Below are 25,091 nucleotides of genomic sequence, written 5' to 3' on the forward strand. Positions count from 1 at the left end.
TCCTTACTCTACCTTAATTTGGCATCACAATCCACTGGAACAGAGATGGCTGCTGCAAGAGCTTATTTACCCTGTTGTATGCACCAGCATCACCCTCTCCATTCCATGTACTTGTAAGAACTCCCAATGTTAACGGTGCCTGGACACCAAACACCTATAAAGCTACTCACCTCTGTCGAGAGAAAGTGTCCTGAATTGTTTCAGCTTAGTATAAAGGTAGGAAAAATATACAGAGAAACTGACACAGGATTTAGGATGACACAAATTATATTTCTGAACATCACCAAGAAACAAGATGGGACAAATTTATCTAGTACTTGTGGAACTGGGTATCACAGCTCTAAATACAATGGGAATTGTTCAGCTTTGATTAAACAAAACAAAAATTAATTAAAAAACCACTCAACCCCCAAACATGTTTCAGGTCATTGTGATTAAACTCAGAGACTGAATTAACAGAAGGAAAAGAGATTGCTAATACACTGCCAAAGTCGTTCCCACTTAATTCAGCTAAAGAGAAGCAATAAGCCCAGGACTGCATCTGGCAAGTTTCAAGTAGGGACCTTCTACATGAAATGCAGACTAGGGTCACAATAGCAGAATAAGCTGCAAAAGGAGGTGAAGGAATTATAGCCATAGGACACATCAAAGTACAAGCTTATACAGACCAGTCTTCATAGCTGTAGTTTCTCCATTTAGTTTCATAAGCAAAATTTCCAGAAGAGCCATCTAATCCTTAGCCCCCACGTGCCAACTAGACCGGATGCTTTGTGAGGGCTGGTGACACAATCCAGCTCTGGGCACCACCCAGGACTCCCTTCCATCAGGAGTTATGGAGAAGGTGTGAACTAGAGCATGCAAGCAGAGAGGTGTGTGCACCAGTACCAGCTGAGACAATACCTGTGTGGCAAGGAGTAGCTTCCCTTTGGTGGCCCAGAGAAGAAAAGCTGTTGCTTGCCTTGAACAAGCATCCCAGTTCATTGAACTGGCACCCAGCTCCAGGTAGGATTTGGAGTCCTCACTCCTGCTCCAAGTCCCCTTTGACTTGGGCTGTCTGCCTTGGCCACAGTCTTAGGATAGTAGGACAGGAAAGGGTTCTGCAACAGTGAACAAAGCTTCAAGGATTGTGGCACAATTCACACAAAGCAGTACCAGCTTCAAGTAGCTGGAAATGAACCTGCATGACCCCATTTACTGCCTCACCTCAACAGCCAAGCAAAATAAAGGTGATAAAAGCAGACAGCTGAGGAATTCCCATAGAAAATAACACAGAGTATGTGGGAGTCTCACCTGGAACACCATACTCTTTTCTACCCTGGACTTTGCCTTAATTTTGACAGATATATTACCGACTCTGCTAAGATAGAAAAAGGGCTAAGAAACAATGCCTTATTTCTTTCTCATCAGTTGGGTAAATATTAATTCCCACTTCATATTAGGATTAGGCTCAAACTGGAGTATTATCATAAATCTGTAACCAAACTGAAGCCAACAGTGCAAGAATGTCTTTTTAAGTTCAGCTACAAAACCAGTCAATGGCACGGGATGAGAGATGCTTTTATTTGTCACACAGTAGAACAATCAAGTGGAAGATTATTAAATGGGGAAAACAGCAGCTTTGATGGGCCAGATACCAAGTAATCCCTGAAATGTGTCCAGTGTATCTGTCAGTGGAGCAGAGCTGGGCTTCTTTGGGTTCTCTTCAGTGGATAATGTATTTGCAAAAAAATACAGTTTAGAGTTAACTGAAATGAGTCATTAGATTAAGAAAAAAGGCAAAGGCAAAAGGACTATTAACATTAAAACATTTTCTTTCAGCATTTTCAAAACAGAAGTTTTCATATTTTTGCTTCAAAGCAACTTGTTACAGCCCAAGACATAACATTTGTTAAAATGCAAGCCTAAAAATTAATTTTTCTTTTTGGTATGAAAGGATTTGTTTGTTTCAATTTTTCCCTTTTTCATTCCACTGAGAAAATGGAAAAAAAAATTGTCTCAGGTGACCCTTATGCTTTTTCTCAGATTTTTCAGTTCAGCCTGCAAACTGAAAAACCAGAAGGGCACAGCCTACCTAGGAGTTTACTGTCCCTCTTTCTATTTGAATCAGATCTAAACCAAAGAAAAGGGGAAGTTCATTTCACCAGGTAATACCAACCAGAATCAAGATATTTAGGAGATGTAAAAACACTGAAAATGGGAGGAGCCATAGCTGTTTACAAGGGGCTGAATGACCCAGGAGACAGATCCCCTGGCTCTAAAGAACACTGCCACCTACGAGTTTCCTGCTATGCCATCCTACTTTCACATAAGGCAATTTATAAACTGTGGGTCTGATCCTGCATTTTCAGAACCTGACTGAGATGTGCTGGCACCACTCATCTGTGAGCAATGCAAAATCCAGGTAACCCACCCTAACCTGCTCTAAGCCATGGGGCTTGGGGGTTTTGGGGTTGGGGGTAGCAAATGGAGATAGACACAACACTTTCCCCACCAGCAACACTGGAGCATCACTCATGTGACCTGAAAACAACATCCCTTTTTTGCAAAGTGCTACCACTTCTGCAGGGACAATACAGTACTGGATAGTTGCTCTGCAAGCTCAATAAAATGAAAAGGCCTTACAAGGATTTTTCTTGGGACAGTCATCTGGTTCAAGCACAGCAGAGGACAACAACAGCAAAAAAACCCCACAATAAATTAGGTATCAGCACAGCTTTCTAAATGGTCTAGAACAGTTACTATAAGACAAAAATCACAGCTCTGGTGACTTAGAATCTTGTCCCTTTTTAAAAAAAAACCAAAGCTATTATCCACAGGTTTTGCATAAAAATAAACACTTTAAGCTGACAGCATTATGTTAATTGGATCAACCCGCTTTTTTATATATATATATTTCTATGTATATTTAAATGTATATTTTTATATGAATAATCTTTAAAGGAGTAATGGGAGTCACAAATGCATAAAAATAGATATTTTGAAAAACAAAAAAGAGTAATAATAAAGACAACCCTGATGAAAAAGGAAAAAAAAGTCAAATCAGTCAGTATTCTAAAGCAACAGCTCACCATACTATAATTTGTGGAGTCCAGTCCTTCTGTATTGTGAGCAGTTACTCCTAAATACTATTGGTGTTTCTAACAGTGATGCAAAATAAATTCCTGCACATTTTTTCTTTTAAAAAAGAGAAGGGATTTGGGTATATAGGACAGATTTAATGCCTGTTACATTGCTGTAAATAACTAGCATGGATCATCTCCCAAGCTGAAAGCAGGAGGAACTCCAACAATGTTTGCATCTTTAAGAATATATTTTCTAATCAAAATCAGATCTGTTCCTCCAAACTAAGTTGTTGTGGTTTTTTTAAAACACAATTTTTGCCCTACAGTGTTTTTCTGTTGTTCTACAAATAAACAGACTGGAAAAGGTGAGATTTTCAGTACTCTGTCAGCATTTTGTGCAGCTTTGACAAAAGCCAACTCCTACCAGTTTGGAAGATTATTTCAGAGTGATCCTGAGCATGGTGTAACCTCACTGCTAAAAATCCCTTCAGGGCAAAACCATCATGGGGGAGGAGGGGAAGCTGTAAAAAATTAAAATAGCCTGACTTGCTTGCCAGCTGCATCAATATTCAAGTAAAGTTTATAAAGTACCTTTGTGGGACTTTAGAGTCTTGGAGAGCCAGACTGGCTTATATTAACAAGTGTAATATGCACTTAGAATATGCCTTGTCATCTGCTTGTCTAAACCAAAAAAAAAAAAAAAAAAAAAAAAAATTCAAAAACAAACAGAAGCAAAGGAAAGGTAAAGGACTCAGCATCAGTATTAGACTGCAGAGTGTCTTCTTGACACTGACACTTTGATATTCTTGCCTTCGTTTCTAATGCATTACAATAGCATGAAGTCACACAGCCATTTTAAACGAGCATTTCAAGAGTCCAGTTTTCATGGAGGTTAACTTGATCATCAGCACAGCACTGGAGAAAGCTGATCTAACGATATTTCACGTACAGAACTCTTCAAAGGAAAATAAGAAATACAATTCCACAAAAAACAACTCCAATGAAAAGCACAGAAAGTAATTTGTTTTTTATCAGTGTTTTCTCTTTGATATTCTTACAGAAGAAAAAAAATTTCTTCCCTTATCTCTGTCTTTAAAAGCAAATTTTCTAACCAGTAGATTTTAGAGCTATTTTCCATCTATATGCATCTAAGCTTTTCTGAAACCACCAATAGGTTTTGGGTTTTTCTGGGGGGTAGGGGATGGGGATGTGTGTACTAGAGGATTCCCTCTCCTAAATTTCAGAGACATCCAAATGGCATCTGTTTGTTTTGTCTTGTCTGACCTCTTGTATTTGTCCATTCCCCTTTGGATCAAAGGCCAACACTACTGTGAGAATTTAGGTGTCCACATTTGAAAGAACTTTGGACTGAGCACAGCTTCACACATTTCACCTTCTTCATGCCCTTTCCATGTATTTTCTTCTACCTTTACATGTATAAAATCACAGTTTATGTAACATTGTTTTAAAGTAAGAAAATAAAATACACACACACACACATACATTGTAGTGGTGAACACTATACACTAAATTTTTTTTCAACAGCATAACAGAAAGTTTGGCCTACTGTAGGTTGAAGATGTAGGGAAGGCTGAATTTTTATGGTTGCCATGCAAGCCACCTTCAAGACAAAACAGATTAACCCACCCAAGAGTAAATGAAGCTTCTACTTTCAAGCCATTTGACAAATACTGCCTTTCCAGGAATCAGGCTGACATCTGACAATTCAGTCAATGCAGTACTTGGAGAACCTCACTGAGTTGCTTCTGCATCAGTCCTTTGAATACAAATGCTGTTTAAACCAAAGGGGAAGAGGGTATCTGAATTGCCTTATTATTATTGTTATGTATATATTTCAATAACATTTCAAATTTCAATTAACTTCTGAAACCTTGCCCTTTGAGAAGAACACACCCTTAAAGGTGTGTCAACTTAAAAGTTGACCTTTTTTTTCAGGCTTCTATTCCTTCATAATTCTCTCTTCATTGCCTTTCGTTGTTCTTTTTCAGCTATCTACCAGAAAACTTGCTTTCTTCCAGCAGAAACACAGCTGGTGGGCTTGGACTTTCACTGCACCCGTTCTGTGAAATTCTCAGGGAAAACCCCTCGGCATTGGTCAAGTTCCTTATGCTGGATCCAGTCAGACTCCTTCACACCCATCAGCCATCCTTCGTCCTGGAGGAGAAGACAGAGATCAGATGCTAAAGGACAGATGTGAGCAGGGCTCTTTCTTACACAGTGCAGGCCAAGGAGGTGTAAAGACATTACCAAAGCCATGCTTTTATTTGGCTTGGAGACAAATCAGGAAAAGTATGGGGGAGAAGGAAAAAATGCTTTTGTTTCCCTTTATACAGAGAAAAGGCTACATCCCACCAGAGTTCATATCAAAGCTCCCATCTGACCCAGACTGACACAGTAAAAATAAGCAAGTGTAACAGAAACATGTCACAATTTACACCCACTGAAACAGGATAAATTCTGCCAAAAGAGACTCCCCAGAGCTACAGCATGGGAACCACCTATCTCACCCTTCACAATGCAAACATGATGGGTCTAGCATTCTCCATAGCCATAACAGTTTGGCACCTCCAGCGTGTAATTCACCCCATTCATCTCGAGCACAAGCCATTGGAAAGGATTAATCAACCCCAGGAGGTGCTCATCCCTGCCTCAGTCAGAGCACCCACATGATTGGCATTTTAGAGGTGATACAGGCAAAGTGAGTCTTATTTGCTACTGAAATCCTGGTCTAAGGGAACTGGGAGCTGAGGAACCCAGCCCATCTTCCCAAAACTCAGCAGTCTGTTTGGTTTGATGCAAGGTGAGGTTAGCAAAACTCCCAAATTTTGGCTACATATGATTTAGGTCTCTCAATAAGGTCTTCCTTAGCCTCCAACCTATACATCTATAAACACAGATGAATTTTCACTCAGGCAAAAGGAACCCTGCTTGGTAGAACCTGCTCATGAGCAGAACCAGACTTCCTACCCTCTGCCTGCAGGCTGCCTGGCATTGAGGTTTCTGCTCCATCCTAGGCACATGAGGGAGATATTCAATATATTCAAGGTGAGAGAGCTGCACTGAGCTTGCAGCTCAGGTGTACAACCACTCTACTCTCTGCGTGCCTTGGAGCTGCCACCATGGAAATTCCCTTTCCTTTGCCCATACCCCACTCATTTGCAGTGGGGCAGCCTATGGGTTTAGGTGCAGCATGAGGCACAAGAGCTGCACAGCTCCCAGAGCCTGCAGGCTCACTTAGCCCTGACTGCTGCCTGAGATTGGAACATTCAGGAGATGTCATGGGAATGACACGAGATGGGAGCCCATCTGCAGCAGCCAGCTGCAGGGGCTGTGGAAGGATTGACATGCCATAAATCAGGAAGACAAACAATGAGGCAGAAGACACTGGGCCCAAGTGTCTAGATGGCAGCTTCCAGCTCACAGCAGGTCAGGCACAAAAGCTCATCCATTTGCACATAGTGCTGTGCCATAGAGCAGGCATGCATCACTCCCACCACATGAAGAGTCTCCTCAGCTGTAGGGATTAGACACAAGAATCCAGATAGGGCCTTAACACTTTTAAACCACATCATTTGAAGGGCCATCTTAGAAATGTTGCTGCCTTCAACCCTTTTTTCTATCAAGAGAGATGAATCCTGGCCTGGATGTACCCACAGACTGACACCTAAGCTGCAAGGAAGGGATGGGAATCAGTCTAGTATCCTAAGCTCCCTCCACTCACGTGCACAGTTCATGCACATGTTAACAGCCAGCAATTCCTGGCTGGGTATGGTTGAGGTTAGGGAAATGAGCTGTAGCACAGGATACACTGTAGAAGGGTTAGAGGGCTTCAGTGCAGCTACAGAGTCATGTTAGCAACACTCGGAGCTCACCCTCTGCAGCTTGGAGAGTCTCGAGTTCATGGCTGTTGCACCCACATCCAGCTAAAGTGCAAACACAGGGCGTTGAAAAACTGATCCAAAAACGCCATCTGCTCCACAAACGCCATCTCCTACCACAGAAACTGGGGGAGCTGGCACTCATTTCCCATCCAGAAAGCTTTCTGAGAAAGAAATGTTTACAAATGCTTGTGCAGGGCAGTCCCACCCAGTCGGGAGTCTTGTTTCCAGAAGGAATCAGTGCCTGTTCTCCAAAAACCTTTCCTCCCCTAGGTGTGAGGGAACTGTTGGCATTTTATGGCTCCACTTCACAAGCATCAGCATGATCTGTCTCCATAATTCACAAAGCCAACAGCTGGGCCACAAAGAGGACCCACATTTTCTCAATTAGTGAACTATATCACCTTCCCTTTACCCCTTGTGGAATCCAGATTTTATCTAAACTTGGCCACACCCAAAGAGCTGATGACTGCTCAATCAATCTGCAGAATTCTTTCTTTTCCAAACAGAAACCTAGAGATGTGAGCATTAATTTTATAAACTCACCACCTCTCTCAGTCAAAGTAGTAAAACTGCTGCAGATTGTCAGCTGGGTGCTCTCAAACACAAAGTGAGAAGGACTTACTCAAGGCTTCTACAAATAGCTCAAATTAAAGAAAAAACATGACCAAGTAAATTCAGGTTGAAGATTGGCAGCAAAACTTGCTCTCTAGAGCTGAGACCTGTTCTAGCCTTTGATTCTGCTGCCATCTCCTGACCAAACACAGTCATTTGGAAATAGCCACTGCTGTGCTTAAGTGCAAGACATCATCCACCACCACCTGCTTTCTCAGAGCTCCAACGTTTCTCAAAAGAGAAGAAAACATCATAAAGTATGAGTCACTTCTTTCATAGTCTGTACTGTAGTGGTCATAGGGAAAGTGCATCAAGTTTAGGGACAGTGAGAAGGCAAAGTATGGGCTCTGTTGGGCTCCCTGATCAAGAGAGCCACTGCATTGGCTCAAATGTTCTGACAGGGACAAGAACCTATAGCTACTCCACATGCTTTATGCAGGATAATGTCTCCACTCTCCAGTAACAAGCAGAGTCCTCTCCTCTGTTGCAAGAAGCCAATCTCAAGCTCAAGGCCAACCGGCTCTCTTGCCAGCTCCCAGCCACAAACTAAGGGCTCAGGATTCAGCCAGCCAACTGTTAGTGAAGAAAGAAGCAGCTCAGGAAACCCACTTGGCTCCACCTGGCCCAGGCTCACACCTTGGCTCCCCCACTCACCTGCTCCTCGGGGTTCTCAAATGGAATCACAAGCACCACATCCCCAGCCTTCAGCTGCAGCTCATCAGTGTCAGTGGCTGTATAATCGTGCATGGCCTGGACCTGCAGGGACAGGAGAGGAGCGCTTGGAGCACTACAGCCTATAATGCCACCTGAAACCAGGCTAAATGTTATGAGCCTCCTGTCATTCTTCAGGGTTTTCTATTCCTTCTGCTTTCAGCAGAACTCACAATAAAAAATGGGTATGACTAAAGCAGAAAAGTGTTCCTATAGTAAGATGCTGTAAATTCTCACTTTCAGGAGAAAGTGCCTTCTGGCTACCACACTCCCTTAGGCACATTAAATTTGTGGCTTATCTTCACCCAAAATCACTCCTTCCTCCACGTCTTTGCTGCAAGTGATCTTTGGCATATTCAACTTCCCAACGTCCCAACTTCCCTGTCTAGTCCTGTACTTTTCTCTGTTTTCTCTGTTTCTAACTTCCCCAAACACAGAGTCTTCTGTTCCTGCTGGTGTTCCCAAATCTTCTCAATTTGTTACTTGCACCAAAGTTTAACTTTTCCTGTCAGGAGTATAACATTTTATCCAGCGTCCAGAGTCTGTGACCAACACCACCAAGACAGAAACCACTGCAGCAGAGAGAATGGGTTTTGCTGACCTTTAGATGCAGATGCTCTCACATAAACCTTTGAAACATCTGGAACTGCATGAAGCTATGTTGCTAGAGAGGAAGGTTTTTCTCTCTTCAATTTCTGGTTTGACTTTCAATGTGGCCTAGCCCATGGCCATGCTGAGTGCAAGCAGTTAATGCCTTTGGGATTAACTGGGAGGGGGAAAAAAAAATCCTCACCAGGAACTGGATGCCACACAAGCACACACTCACCTTGAACAGAAATCCTGGGGGCATGTCAGCTCTCTCAGATGAAGCACCTCCTTCCACAGTGCCATTGACAGTTGCAGGGAAAGTTTCCACAACAACAGCAGGCAGAGAGCTCTGGTAGGCAGTGCCAGCCAAGGAAGGGAAAAAAAGACATTGAGAAAAGAGAATCCAAAACTGAAGCTCCAAGTCCACCCTGGAGGATCCAGACCCCAACCATCCCATGGCTTCAATGGGTTCTCCCAGCACACCAGTCAGCAACAAGGGACAGCAGAGGCAGCATCGAGAGGGCAGGATTGGTGACTGCTGCCTCCCTGCCTAAGGCTGCAGAAAGGCAGGGATGGGTTGTAGGTTTCCTGAGACCATAATGCCTGGCATTTCCCAGTTCCTGTGGTCACAATGCAATCTCATAGAGCCCTCCTGGAACAGACAATTCAAATGTGACAGCCTATAGGAACAAAGCTGCCATGACATGGGACCTATCTCTGTCCCCTAAAAGAGCAGTAGTGTCACCAAAAAGAGAGGCAGCCTAGATATTCAGAAGACACAGCCAGAGCCCAGAGGATACAGTAGGTAAAGTAAATGACAAGCAAGGGGGAATCCAGCTGACAACACAGCTTAGGACAGCACAGGCTGTGGGCTGACTTCAAAACATGGGTGAAGGGACAATTCTTTTACTGACTTTTCCAGCAGAACGTCTCCCTAAGCATTACACAGATAAAATGCAACAGCTAAGTCTGGTCCCTGAATAAGAGCACTGCAACTCCACTGGCAGGGATGTTTTTTTCCAAGCAGCTACACATCTCTTCTCCAGTCCAGCCTCCCACATGTGCTGTGTAACAGAGGGATGAAGAAAAGGGATTGCTGTCCCTTAGCTGTTTACCGATCCTGAGTCAGCTTCAGTTTTAGATGCTTCAGCTCCAGCTGCTGCTTCTGATCCAGCTGCTTCAGCTCCTGCACGGGCTGCTTCTGCAGGCTGCAATACAAAAGTCATCCCAGTAGGAAGTTACTCTCATTCCAGCTACACGAGTGTGCAGCAAAGTGCAGCCCAGCCTGTCCAAGTGCTCTGTGCCACTGCCTGAGCCATCTGCTGACTAAAAGGTGAGACACTGTAGGGTCTGGCTGCATTTCTGTCTCCCCCTTTCTCTACAACTCATCACAACAAAGTCAGAAACCCTCAACCCCAGCAATGCAGTAGGCAAAAATTCAGAGGAAATCAATGAACGCCAAAAATTCTGTGTGACTCTTTCTCTTCACAATCCAAACTGCAGAGCTACTTTACACACACACAGTATCTAATATTACATCTAGATTGCCCACTTGTATGAGAATACAACTTCTCTTGCACTCCAAAGAACAAGGATCTTTCCACAGTCTACTTCCAAGGATGAACAATCACAGAATATACAAGTGCTCGCCTACTCCCATAAACAAAAGAGCATGGTAATAATGTGTCCAGATATGGCATTTAGTCCAGACCCAGCATGAACATGGCATTAGGACTGAATCAAACAGCATAACTTTCTATGTGCTAACTTTCACTCCCTTCAATTTTGGACAGGCCCAAAGAGTTGTGAATTTAGATTCTGTTGTGAATATTCTATTATTAAGAATTTTCTATTAATATTCCAGATGGGGTGTGTAACACATTTGTGTTGATGGAAAGTTTCTACTGCACAAAAGCTGCCACCACCAAGCAGATTCAGTATCACCCACAAATCACTGTCTGGCAAAGACTATTCTAAAAAACCTGGGGACAGGGGTTCCTGTGCACAACAAAAGATGAACCAAACTCCTATGACAGACTTACAGCAGTTCAATTTTTTATTCTCTATTGTCTGGAGACAGATAAACTCTTTTTAACACAAAATTAAAGATATTCATTTGCCCCTCCCAGAAATTGCAACAATGCAGGAAGTACATTGGCTCTGGTAGCAGCAAGGCTGCAAATCAGCCCCTTGGGAGACTGGCCAGGCAGCATCTGGGAAGATTCCCAAGATTTGTCATTTTTAATACATGGCAATACCCAGCTTCAGCATGCTCACGTGCCTCATACATTTGATAAAAATGTGCTGTCCTGCTTCAGCTGGGATAGTTGATTTTTTTCCTAATAGCTGATACAGGGCTGTTCTGGATTTAGGATGAGAATAATGTTGCCAACACTGATGATGTAGTTGAGCAGTGATTACACCAAGTCAAAGACTTTTCAGGTTCTCATGCTGACCTGCCAGCAAGGAGGCTGGGGGACACAGCCAGGACAGCTGACCCCAACTCACCACAGGGATATCCCAAATGCCATCATGCTCAGTGTATAAGCTATGGGAAAAGCTGATCAGATACCACTGCTCAGGAATGAGCTGGGCATCAGTCAGCTGGTGTTGAGCAACTGTTTTTCATTTGCCTCACTTAGGTTTTTTTGGGTTTCATTTATGTCTGTTATTTTCTTTTCCATTACAATTATTATTATTTTGTTTGAATTAAGATGGTCTCATCTCAATCCACAAGTTTTATTACTTTATCCTTCCAACTTTCTCCTCCATCCCATGAATGGGAGGGAAATGAGTGAGTGGTTGTGTGGTGTTTCACTGCCAGATGGAGTTAAATCAAGACACATACACCCCTGCATACAATCATATTCGAAATAAGGCATTGTCCAGATTCCTTAATTTTGCAGTTCTCATAGTCCCAAACTTACAAAACCCCAGAGTAAAGTAATCACCATGAAAAACTTTAAATGTACACCCATCTGGCTACTAGCCATGCACTAGCACAATGCTCCAAGCAGCATTCTAATAACAGCAGCAATAACAAAGAAATAAATCCTTGATTTAATACAAATCCATTACTTTACCTTCAGCTGCTCCAGTGGTGTCATCTAACACATGCTTTCCTCCCCTATCACATCCTTCCTCATGTCTCCCAGTCACCATGTCCACAGGCCTATACTGCCAGAAGATATTATAAAGAGCAGAGCTGTTCCCATCCTATAGAGGATTTCCTCAGCAGCTTTGGTAGAGCCAAGGTAAATATATGCATATGAAATGCTACAAAGGATTCTCCTGTTTAATTGGATTCATTCCCAGGTTTTCATTTGGGTTCAGTGAAACTGGAACTGGAACAAATGCCAGGTCAGCTCTATCTGACCAAACATCAGTTTTATATGGACAAGTGAAAAGGAGCTCAGTATGAGGGTTCAGGTTTTTTTTTTTTAAGTAGCTAATCTGCAAAAACAGTATGGAATAATCAGAGAAACTGGATCTAAATTAATCCCCTGAATTTCAACAAAGGGCATTTTCATGTAAACTATTAATTTTTCTATTTTAGATACCTGTGGGGCATCCTGAGGCCTATAAAAGCATTTACAGTCATGAAAAGATAGTACAGGGAAAGGAAGGATTGCTCAGTGCTGTTACCGGGTTTAAAAGCTTTGCTAATTCCAACAGCAGCATCGTGCACACCAATGCACATTTCCCAGTCTGCAGAACTAAGCCAGCTCTGCTGCACTCAACTTTCTACATAGTTGTACACCTCATGGCCTATAGGACTAAGGAACCCCAAAAAAAGTCTTCTCTCATCAACAGCTAAGAACATTTATAACAAAAACACTTTGGAAGACTTGAAGAGGAAGATTCCCCATCTTTAGGAAGCTCTGCTCTTTGTACATGGTATGCCAAGATGAGAATTGGTACAGTGAGAACACTTTGACTAGTAGCATTTCCTGGTTGAGCAGGTTATCTTTTGGGTAAAATCAGTTTCCAGGATGAGAGAAGTGGTCCAAAACTCTTCCAGCCAAGACTGTAAGCACAGCTGAATCAGAGTCATACCTTACCCCTGCCCATTCACCTGAAAGGAATGAGATTTTTCCTAGCTAAACCAATCTCTTCTTCCCTATGACAGATTGACAATGCACATACAGGGGAACGACAGATGTTAAACACTGGTGGCTGATAAAACACACAGGGTTGAAACTTTCTTCCTTGATGTCACCCAAGCTCATGTGAAGGAGCAGTGGCCACAGTGAGTCCTTAGGCCAGGGCTAAGTTGTGTCCCTGCAAGTACAGTCATTCTAGGGGGTGATCTGGCCCTCGGGAATGTAAGGTTGGCAGGACTCAATTCCTCTGCCATGAGCTTACTTGGTGAACAAAGCCAGTTCCAGCAGCAGGCCTGAGTACCCAGACCAAGCATTTTCTGTCCACACTGCTGGCTGCCAGTCCAGAAGGACTCAAAATTAGTTGTGCTTGAAATATCTCTCAAGGGGCTAATCTGCAGCAACCTGAGACCTGCCCAGGCCACATATGTAGAGAGGGCATAAATGAGGGTCAGGTTTTTGTTCAGATGCAGGGCATGTGCAGGGTCTCCCTGTCAGCAAGCTCCAAAGCTGAGGTTGAGGCAGATGCCAGGCAAGACTTGGGCCTGCAGTTAACTTCCAGTGTAGACACAGGGTGAGCAAATTCACATCAGCCTTTCTGACAACGATGGTCGATGAACAGCAACCACAGACAATTCCAGATGTGCACATATCTAATGGCACAGGCAGTAATGATGATATATTTATGATAGCTGAGATATTTATGCACTGCACACGAGACCAACAGGATGCAGAGAGTTTAGGAAATGCTGTGTTGTGAAGAGTGAGGATGATGCCACAGTGGTATTAAGTATGAGGTGAAGGTCACAGCATTATGCCAAGGGAAGGATGAGTGGGTTAGCAGGGAAAGGCAATGGGCATATGCACTGCAGAATCATAAGTCATAGAGTGCCAGACTGACTTGCAAACATGTGGTTGGCCCTGGGGCTTCATACAAGGTGCATAAGTGGGTCCAGCAGCACATAGAGCAACTTTGGTCTGGGGTGTGCAGGAAGGAGAAGCAGTGAAGGAAAGGAGACAGGCATGTGAACAGAGCTGGCACTGGCATGTGAACAGTACATGAGGAGAGACAAAAGACAAATGAATTTCTTACCTCCCATAAATCCCAAGGTAAAGACTAAGCATGTCAAAGAGCAACAAAAATAAAACATGTTTATACATGATTATTTCACTGAGTACAAACATTACAGACACTGATCAGACTGAACCAGACATACACATTCAACAGCACTTATCTCTGAATGTTTTGAAAATACCTGTTAGTACATGAATTTATACATCCCTGGTTACAGAAGATCTTTAAAATCCCTTACAACCCCTTAACATTCTCTGATTCTGTGATGCCTTTAGATCAGTAGTAAAATACCTTAACCACTTTGCCATACTGCCCATCCTATAGGAAATAAATGTGTTTTGATAACTAGGTAGACATTATTGATTTTTTACTATCTTTTAATGACTTCTGAAGCGAATAATAATTAGATTAGAACACTAAATATGCTATAGCTGAGCACTTTTGGAAAACCCACTTAGTGTAATATTTGTTGCACGCTGGAAGGATAACAATTCCATTTCAAGTCAAATTTATACTTGTATCCTATGTCAGTATAACCAACTATCTGAGTTCTAACTGGTGATTCAGGGGAAAAAAAAGTAAATTTTTGTTTTAAAAAAAGCTTATTCTGATATGGAGCTTGTCCTGAAGGCATGTAGACACAATACCCATGTACCCACATAAAGTTCCAATAAAGGATAGCTTTGCCATATTGATCTCTATCAAATTATGATAATAACTACTATCTTGCAGATTACAGTATTTTACTTTAGAGGAATCAAATGCCAAATGTTTGATCACCCTGACAAAAGAAGTCTTATTCCTACAAAAATCTGTGCCATACAGACCTACTCACCATGGTGATACTGGAGATGTACTATAAACAACCCAATTATGTTTATTACAAACTTTAGTGGCATCCACAGGCAAAAAATAGCCAGTTCATACATATAAAATGGAAAATCTCAGTGAAGACAACAACCATATTCAGGATGCACTTCAAAGCCTCCAGTCATGTAGACATAACATGAGGCACAGTCCATCAGCCTCTGACAGAGGACAGGACCAGGTACAGGTCAGAATTAGGCATCTTCCTTTTTGATAACACACTGTTACAGGCAGGAAGCTGCTTCTCAACTATGAATGCAGGCTGTGTCATACACAGGAAAAGAAGGGCTTCACATCATTTAAATATCCATTTACAGCCTTATTTATCTTAAGTAACTGCAGATTATCAAAGTGTCTTGTTAATTAAAAATCCACTTGAGAGCAATTTATAGCAGGAGCACAGGGCTCAGGCTGAATTCCCATCCACAGAGCAACAACTTAAATACATACAGCATACAGAGGTGCTGCTCCAGGGAGGGACATACATTAAGTGGATCATCGGAGCAAAGCCCAAGCACCACACAAACACCTCGTGCCTGACTGTGGCCAGGCCAGCAGCCCACCTGATCCTTCCTGGACTTGCACATCCAGCAGAGAAGACCAAGGTCCCCATCATGGGCACCCACATCCAAGGCCCAGCCACCCACAGCTCAGGTCCACGTTATCGTTCAGGTGGGCACAAGTCAGTAATGAAGGGAGAAGGAATGGCGATAAGAACCAACCTGGGAGGCGGGTGTGGGGGTCTTCCCCACAGTGGCATCTGGTTTAATGGGATCAAAATCCAGATCCAACAGGCTGGCTCCCTCCTGGAAGGGCCCAGGGGCATCAAACTTGGCAGCAGTGAGGGAGAAAAGTAGTATGAGCATTAGACAGGCGCGTGTGCACGGTGGAGGGAGGGCGTGTGATATCCCAGAGCTGAGGCTGCAAGCGCAGAAGAAATGGTGGCAGTGCAAACACTGGATGTGAGTCCTGACTGCCTGGTGCCCACATTCACAGGCAGCTCACATGAGGGCCCTGCAAACCAAATCTGAGCCTTTTCCACAGCACTCATTCATCTTCCCACCTGGCCAAATGAGCTGACATGGTGTGAGCACCTGATCTGCTGTGGTCAAAGGGATCATGGCCACTGAGGAGTGAGAAGGGCTGCTCCTCTATTCCCCACAGCTGCCTTTACACGGACAGACCAACTTCCTCACCTACACATTAAAGAGCTCCCATCCATACAACCCATCTCAGGAACAAAAATCCAGGCAGAATACCACTCAAATTGCTGGAAGGGAAGTCTGAGAGACCTCAGAGCTAATTCCCAAAGCTGCTAATTTCCTCCTGCCTTCTGAGTAAGAAACAAAATATGGCAGCTCATTCTAGCTAAGGGATTTGAATCTCCCACCCCCCCAGCTCAAAAATTGTTTTCAATAGTTTTAATTTCTAGGCATCCCATAAACTTACCCACATACATCTTCTAAAAAGCATACATTTGGGAAGCTTTGCTACTTTATTCAAAGTCATCAGAATAACTCCCTTTGACTGAATAATGCTCTGCCTAGAGACAATGATCCCACATTTGCTGATTACCATTGATAAGAAGTCACAAAGGACACAAATTATTAGCATTTAAGACTGGACTATCACTTTGGTGGTTTAAATTAAATCTAACCACAATGTACTGCTTTCTACTCAGCTTCAGAGGAAGCTGCTGTCTCCAGGAAGTCGGGAAAATTTGCTCCTGTTTCCTATGACCTCCCAGCCCCTGTTTCCTATGACCTTCCCACCTCCCAGCTGAAGCAGGCCCTAGTGCTTCAGCTACCTTTTCAACAACAAAAAATTAGTTATTCATATAACTCCACAGTTATATGAAAATCCCACAATGGAAAAGCTTCGAAAGTAGCAAGCGACACCATTTAAAGTCAGTCCTCTGAATACCACTGACATCAACATCATTTTCACCTCTTCTAATTTTCTCTTATCCCAGTTTTCTTACAGATTTTTTTCTTTGCCTTATAATCATGTCTTCTTGAGACCCACAAGGATGAGGACAAGGAACCAAGCTCTCTCATCTCACAATTATGAGCCCTGACCAGCATGCAAAAACTAACTAGCATTCTAGTAATTCTAGTATGCTCTTCCAGCACATCCAAGCCACCATCAGAGAGGTTACAACACCAATCTTTAGCTTTGTTTAGTAGTGAGACTTCAAAGGCTGCAGCCATGGAATAGTCTTACCTGTCATTCCAGACTTGAATGCAAGGGCTAACACTCCTTGCCTTTACCCAAATCTCCCATAGACAGCTCACTGGAACTAAGACATCTGACAGGAACAGCCTTGGGCAACACACTGAGTGCCAGGGGCTGCTGGGCCCTTCAGTGAAGATTGTTCTGGAAACCAGAGTTCTCCCTCAGAACTCCCATCTGGTCAAAAATCACAGCAGATCCCATCCTGGCTCAGAGCACTGATCAGGTGCAGAAGAATATGTCTAAGGGCTGGCATTCACATGGAAATACATGATTGAGACCATGGGGCAGACAGAGCTGTCCATTCCAATAAGGAGAAAGAAGCACAGATGATGATAAAGAGTTGCTCAGCTGCCTGCAGTCCCCACCTTCCAACACTGATGTCAAACCATCTCTCCACTCTGCAAGTTTTATCTATTGCCATGCCAAATCTAACATGGACTTCCTTCCCTCCCCACTTCATCTCTGCCCCTCAGCAGCTGGGTGGAAGGTGGCAAACCACAGGCAATGGAGCATGTGTGATGCAAGGAGAAATTAGGGAATGAGTCACAGATGAGCACTGATAGAGATATGATTTGTGTTTTAACAAGCATTCAGGGAAAATATAGATATATATACACACACACGTATGTATATATATATATATTTAAATAAAGTAGATGCAGGTATCTCATGATACAGCCAGAAATCTGGTCAGGCTCCTATATACATTAGGACTGCCATTCTCCTAGATCCAACACAGAACTCCCCACCTGGACAGCTTCTCTGGTAGTGACATAAATCAAATAGAAAGTGAAGAGGAAAATCTATCATTTGAAAACTTTTTTTTCCTTTTTCAGGGCTTCAGAAGGTGCCACTTGACAATACTGACAGACTGTCAGTAGACTTAACTACAGGCACAGTCCTGCCCATCTAACTGCATCAGCTACTCTTTGCAAAGAGAACTTTGGCAATTCCTTTTTGCCTTTCCTGTGCATATATGGGCTTTAAACCACAAAGCCTATGGGTGAAGGCACAGAGAGCACAAAACTGTCTTCTCCAAGAACTGGCAGAGATGCCAAGGTCAGCAGTTAGGGATGTACATGAGCAGAAATAAAAGAGTTTCACCCACACTCAGGATCAGTGGGTTTGGAGAAAGCATAGCACATCACAGGATATGAAGAAAGTCATAATCCACGTGCACTGCTGCTGAACAAATGCAGAAATTACTTTCTGGTATCTTGACCAGGTACGTTTCTCCTGTTTCTTCTATGAATGAAAGCTCTCAAAGGGCGACCTGTCACTGACTTTTAGGTATTCTCCCCTTTAAGTCTGCACCTAAGTAATCCTTTGCCTTCTGAGGTCCAATGCTGAGCTTGCTCTCCTCCTTCACCTGACCAGGTTTCATGGCTTGACACCTCCAAAGAGAAGAATGGTCTGAAGGAAGAGTTCAGAGGCAGAGAAAAATTAGGCAGGGCATAGCAGCTAACCTGTGAAGGGGTTGTCACACTTATCTCAGGGACAAAATTGTCATCAAACAGACTGATGATGTTCTCCTGCTTGATCTCCTTGGAGGGGGTGACTTTTGGAGGCGGAGGCACCGGAGGCCCTTTCCTCAACTGCATGCAAGTGAGCACATGGCCACAGCACAGACGGCGACACCCAAAAAAACCAAAGACAGGAACCAGGTTAGTCACAAAAACTGAAGGTGAGGGAAATCACAACCACTGGCACAGAGCAGGGTCCAATCAACTCCATCTGAAGAGAGAGGGGAAGGGGTGAAGGGCTGAACTGAAACAAAACAAAATAAATAACCACACGCCTCCAGAGAAGGTTTGGCATCATTAGTTACACTTCAGCCGTGGGCAAGTTTCCCTCTGCAGAGGAGAAGCGTAACACAATTAATATGCATTGACAGGACATGCATACATAATTAAAGCATGTGCAACCTTCAAAAGGCCCACTGGGAAGGGAGCAGATCAATTACTGAGAACATGATCCAACAGAACGGGCCAGCACTGCCTCCCTCTACCATACTTACCGTACCTAAGGGAGTGAGAGAACAGACTCCACTTGTCCTACAATGGACAGGTGGCCATGAGGACAGACTGATCTGCCCAGTACTGGCTCCCTGGTGCACTGGTTTTCAGTGTGCTGTAAGAAAGTTCTGCAGGAGCTCTTGATGGCATCTTGGCTTTAGGCAAGAACAACTCATACTCCTGAGAAGCCATGACTGCTGTGAGCCCAACTCTGCTCTCAGTTTCACCATTGACAGTAATGAAGTCATGTTTCCCAAATGGAGATCCCAGTGAATGCATAAAACTACCTCGCTCTGTAACTCGAACCATTCTATTACCCCTCATCATACTAAAGATTCGGTATGACACAGCATCCACAACCTCATGGAAGTTGTGGTAGTCCCTGCCTAGATCTACCCATCCACATACTTTTCATGTTTTGCTGTGCACAAGGCTTAAGGATAATTTCTAGATCCAATCAGACTTTAAGGAGCTGCTGCCATATGAGTTCCCAGCACCACAGCAATGCTCAGCAACGACAATGCCTTCCATTTACAATGAAGTTTTCCAGCTACTTGATCTTCTTGCTGCACCCAAGGTAGGAGGACCCAGAGACTTGGCAATGTGCACCCAGTGTATCAATGTCAAGCCCAGACCTAAAACACGAAAATCCATTACTCCTAGGCCTGTGTTCACGCTCCTCCAGCACATAACCGAGTTCTACACAGCGTTTATTCATATTTCTAAGGACATTCCCAGTTTTCTACTGGATTAACCTACTTTAGAGAGAGTGATTGCATATGAAAGCACACTCTTTCCCCTCCTGAATAGCTAGCTGAAGGAAAAATAGAAAGGAACCAACTTTTCACTGCTTGCAAAAGGTGGTGTGTCCATATTCCCCGAGAACAATCCCTTCCTGAAAACCTCCTGCCTGCTAGTTGCTGGCAAGATGGGGCCAGAAATTTCAGGGAAATGCTGTTCTCAGAACAGAACCACCCTCTGCAGAAATGGAAGGCTCCAATTACTATCTCTCAAGTCAAAAATATCACAACTCTTCTACTATTTATTCCTCTAATATGGAGAGTCAGTTTCCTTCACTCCAATGCAACAGAGTCTTGGAAATGGCCACTTCCAAACTACCCAGTATTACTTCCAACAGCAATCTAAAACCACACTTCAAAGACAAGATGATTGCATCTTGATGTTGGTTTATATCCATAAATTCATCATGCACTAACAACTTGGTTGCCTAGAATAGAACAAATCCTCTGAAATTCTTCTGCTGACTTGGATCTCACAGAGCTTTATCTTCCCAAATTCCACACAGTTGCACTGATTTCAAAAGTCTCATTACAGAGTTTCAGTGGTGTAACTGAGAGCAGAAGTCTGACCTTTTAAGTTTCCCAGATCCCCCTGAAGTCTTGTGTCATCATCAAATTATTCTGCGGAGAGCTGAGTGCATTCACTTCTTCCAAAAGACAGAAATAAACTGTTTTTAAAAATTAATGACAGTAGAAGAGTTTGAGGTTATTTTGGGTTGTGTAGGGAACAGTTCAAAATTTAGTTGGCATTTATTTGATCACTCCTGGTCTTGTCTTTCTCTCCACAGCCTTGGCTTACATTCTGCACTGGTATTTCAGACACAGAGACCAGAGAATTGTGCTTGCTTGTTGCTTTGTGCTCCATCCTCCCAAAGAGGGTGAGGCCCCTCAGCCTCCCTTGGAGGACCACTGAACAAATCACTTACCCATAGGTCAAAATTAATGCCAGCTGTGAAGATTTCAGTGTTAAAATCAGGCACTGTTGAGAGAGCAGACACTGTTCCCAGCTGCCTGGCAAGCTGACACACACTTGGTTTCTAGATTTTATCCATGCAGACACCAGGCTCAGCTCTGAGAGTGAAACTCCTGCCTTTGTCTTCCCTGCCTCTGGAGCCAGCTCCAACTCTTAGCAGCTACTGCGAATACGGAGTGGAGCTCTTCTCTTCATGACGCCTGGGGGATGAATTAAACACAGACTGGGAAGGAGCTGCCGGGCGGTGGCAGCAGTCACTGCAAAGCTCATTTCAGTCTTGCCTGTGGCCCATCCATGCCAGGGCTCTGCTGGAGTATCCTGCTTGTTCCTCAAGGGGTGCCTCCGGCCCCATTCCTGTGGGCAGGCAGGCAGCAAGTGAAGGAGAAAGCATTTGCAGGCTGGCAAAAACAAGGGTTATGTGTGCTATTTAAAGGAAAGGGAAGAAACCAAACTCAGCAAGATGAGTCCACAGGCAGGGTGGGTGAAGACTGTTGTGAACAGCTTCATAAATCTCTATATGATTTCTCGCTCCAAATTTTAGTCAAGTTCTGGAAATCTCTGGGGGAAAAAGGAAAAAAGAAAAAAAAAAAAAAGAAAAAAAAAAAGAAAAAAAAACCTGCAACAGAAGGGCAATTCTAGATATCCTATCTTCTCTCCCCCATACACACAGCCTACTCCACAGGTCCTAACCAGGTTGGTGGTGAAGCCAGTTAGGCTCTGCACTGCTGAGATGTTCAGAGCCCCTGGAGAAGTTCTGAAAATACACTGCCAGACATCAACACATCTCACAGGGCTGGAAAAGAAATTTTGCCACACATCTCTTCCTGTCCCTCAATGATCATAAAAATCAAATAGTGGAGAGAACAATATAGTGAGAGGCTGTCTAGAAACAGGAGAAAAACTACGCCACAGACTTGGATTTGGAATCACACTGCTATGCATGGGAACACCAAGGAAGTTCTGGGTTGCACCCATCTCTTTCCAGAGGCAGTGGGTTTTCTTACCAGTTTGGCCAGAACCCCTCTTAGCTTTAATCCTTCCTGGAAGACTTCTCCTAGTGTCCCGCTTACTGGGATACAAGGATTGGAACACAATGTAAATTTGACCTAGTTACTGCTTTTCTCTACTAAGCTGTTCTCCCACTCAGCAACACCGGGACAAGAAGATGAAGTAAATGTTTTATCTTCCCAAAGTAAAACACATAGATGATATGCTGAGTAGCTGTATCTACTATTTTGAACATGCTGCTGGATATTTCCTATGCCAGGAAAGGCCTAGTGCAGGCCACATGGAAGGTTCAGACTCCATACAATGGACTATCTTCTTCCTGGAACCCACCTAATTTCTTCCTAGCATAAAAATATAATCTTTTTTTTTTTTAGCATAATATTGCATCTTGATATTAAAGTGAAACATCATCCAATGTACAGATGTTCTTCTTATAATATTAAGTTTTTTATTTTAACCTTTCTCAACTACAGAAGTTCTTGAGAAGAAACTGGACCACCGAACTCCACAGGTTAATTCAAATGTAAAGAACAAACCTCCTCGCCTAGCTACAACTCCATCCTCCCTGGATCTTCTTGGCCATTCTATCAGACAGCAAAAAGTATCACCAGCCTTCGCCCTGTGGAACCATTCAAGGACACTCAGTTCTTATAATAGAAAGATAGCAAATAAGCAACTTGCATTTTTAGGAACTTTCTCAAGAACCAGTGGAAGAGAACAACCATCGTGTGATATTCTGTGTGCTCAGCAGCAGGATAAGGTCTAAAAAAACAACTGATGGATGTCTTTGACTCACAGAGCTTGTACCATCAGCAGAAACACGGTCAATGTCATGGGGACACTACCTGAGATGGTGACTTTGGGATGCTTGCCCCAGGTGCTTCCAAAGAGGATGGTTCCAGCTCATGGTTGACAGTCTTGGTCTCAGGGCTGCTGATGGGAGTTCCATCTGGTGGAGGCGAGGGGCTTTTATTTGCTTTCGCTGGGGTGCTGTCACTGAAGGAAGTGAAGAGAGAAAGGGGGAGACAGGGGGAGAGAGAGGGGAAGAAAAATAGAAATCTGAGCAAGGCCTAGGAGGAGCTGTGCTAAACAGCACAGATCAGTGGCCTCCATTATCTCTTTGCTTCACTGCCCAGATAGGCAATGAAGACATTTGGAGCTCCAGAGAAGCATCTTTGCTGAGTCACTTGCAGTCCAACACACAGCAGTAGCATTACTTTGTAGCAGGCTACTCACTAAATGCCTACAGAATTTATATACTTGCCTCAAACACAGAAAAACGAAAACAAAACAACCAGGCATCCTCAATTTTGCTAGATTTTCATATGAATGCCTGACATTAAATTAGTCTTTAATACTGGGGGGGCAGATGAGGAAAGGAGTTCAGTGCTGCTCATTTAGTTTTAAACACCACAGATTAGAATTTTTCTATGGGGTGGTCTAATCACATCTGCATGGGTTATGACAAATAGATTTACAACACCTGAACTAAGGCTGTAATCACAGAATATCTTATTCCTTGCTGTTTTATGACCTGAATAAGCTAGTAGAGAGGCAAAGTAGCCAGAGGTTTCACAGATAATTCCAGACAGCAAAGGAACAGTGAGGCTCTGCCTATTAATAGAGATTTTTCTATTATGAAAGGTCTCCCTAGTTGGTCTTTATTCCAAGACTGTTTCTGACACACAGTCAAGAGGGATTCTTAAGGAAATTAAGATGCAAGAAGTATATGCCAATGGCATTTGTTGGTTCACAACTTGGACAGATTTGGGCAGATTTTTCAAAGGAATGGCAAGAGACACATGCCTTTCCCTACAGGCATGCCCTGGCTGGTTGTCAAGTCTGTGCTTCAAAATACAGAATCATGAGAAATTTAGTAAAAAGTTGGTTACCAGAAAATTTCAACAGGGAAAATTCACTGCTGGAGGATTCTTTAGCAGAAGTGATTACAGTTTGGCAAAACCATACAGAGATGAAAATATAATATCACAGCATATTGCAAAAGGGCTGTACAACCTCATCTACAGGGAGTGATATTTGGCTCCACTTAAGGTCACAGTTCCTGTGAAATTCAAGGCCTTGAGAGAAGCTGAAAGAAACAGACCCTTTCCTACAACTTGAGATACTAAATCCTGGCATAGAGCCAGCACTAAAGCAAGGCAGATTCTGCAGGGAGATCAAGTAATTTATTACTTTGCTCTGTCCCAAGAGAGCCCAGAGCCTCAGACATGTACATCCACTCACACTCGGATGCCTGAGTTGTGGTGGTCACCGGCCAACATGCATGATGGCCTCATTCCTAAACATTTGTTTGCAAGTTGGGGACAGCAAGAGGAAGAAAGGATAGCAAGACATTTCAACAAACTCCTCTCGCAAGCAAGCATCTAACCCTGCTCAGCATTCCAGCTTTCAAGCTCCCCATCCCATTCCCTCTTCATTCACTTTGCCCGCACCCATTCCCCCAACTTTCTCCCCCCATATCCACACCCCACAGACACATGTCCCCACAAAGCACTTCTTCTCAGGTCCACATGCAGGTTGAATACTTCTGATGACACTGATGCCAACAGCACACCAACATGATGCAACAAACCCAATGACATTCTCTGCCAGCAGCTCTCAACCAGGGGCACACACACCAAGGGAGAAAGAGGCACGTGAAGAAGGAAAAGGGAGGAGGAGGAGAGACTAAAGAACATGTATGCCAACCCCTGAAGCTCTTAATTCTGATTGAAAAGTGTCCTTCCTCAGAAGTTCCAAGAAATCACTTCAATACCTGGAGTCTGTAAAGAAATTTACAAAGTTGTGCTACAGATTAAAAGTAGTAATTTTTGGAGGGTGAAGGTAAAGTCCTGATCTAAACAGGAGCTATCAGAAAACATCAAAGAACATCCTCTAATGCCAGATTTGAGGGAAAAACAAGTACGTGTTACCTCCCTTGGAGTTGAAAGCACTTTGGAGAAAATGGGGAACACAGTGATCTATATCTAGAGTGCCAGGACTTCCCAAATGCCCAGACCACACTGGGAATTCAGGGACTACTGCCTATCAGCTGGCCTACCAAGACAAGGGTTGACTTTTCCTTCTAGGGACTTGAAAAGGACAATTCTCCCAGTAAGAAAATAGTTCAGGCTTATTTTCTA

At 43.4% G+C, this 25,091-nt stretch overlaps 1 protein-coding gene across 14 annotated transcripts in view; it reads right to left on the reverse strand.

Annotated features, from left to right (window-relative positions):
- Positions 1-249: 249 nt before the first annotated feature.
- BIN1 (bridging integrator 1) overlaps positions 250-25,091 on the reverse strand; it is a 92,379-nt gene continuing 67,537 nt past the window's right edge. For 4 of the 14 annotated variants that reach the window (XM_030277260.4, XM_072932036.1, XM_030277261.4 and 1 more), the window contains 5 exons: positions 22,794-22,944; positions 9,991-10,083; positions 9,114-9,224; positions 8,231-8,332; positions 4,875-5,237 (listed from right to left, as the gene is read on the reverse strand). In XM_030277260.4, the coding sequence (XP_030133120.1) occupies positions 5,130-5,237; positions 8,231-8,332; positions 9,114-9,224; positions 9,991-10,083; positions 22,794-22,944 (565 nt within the window). In that variant the 3' untranslated portion in view covers positions 4,875-5,129. Of the gene's footprint in view, positions 5,238-6,919; positions 7,007-8,230; positions 8,333-9,113; positions 9,225-9,990; positions 10,084-14,068; positions 14,093-15,639; positions 15,748-18,618; positions 18,748-22,793; positions 22,945-25,091 lie in introns of those variants that run through there. The other 10 variants (XM_030277250.4, XM_030277246.4, XM_030277257.4 and 7 more) reach the window with 7 other exon arrangements.

The sequence above is a fragment of the Taeniopygia guttata genome, chromosome 7, assembly GCF_048771995.1.
Source record: "Taeniopygia guttata chromosome 7, bTaeGut7.mat, whole genome shotgun sequence".
NCBI lineage: Eukaryota > Metazoa > Chordata > Aves > Passeriformes > Estrildidae > Taeniopygia > Taeniopygia guttata.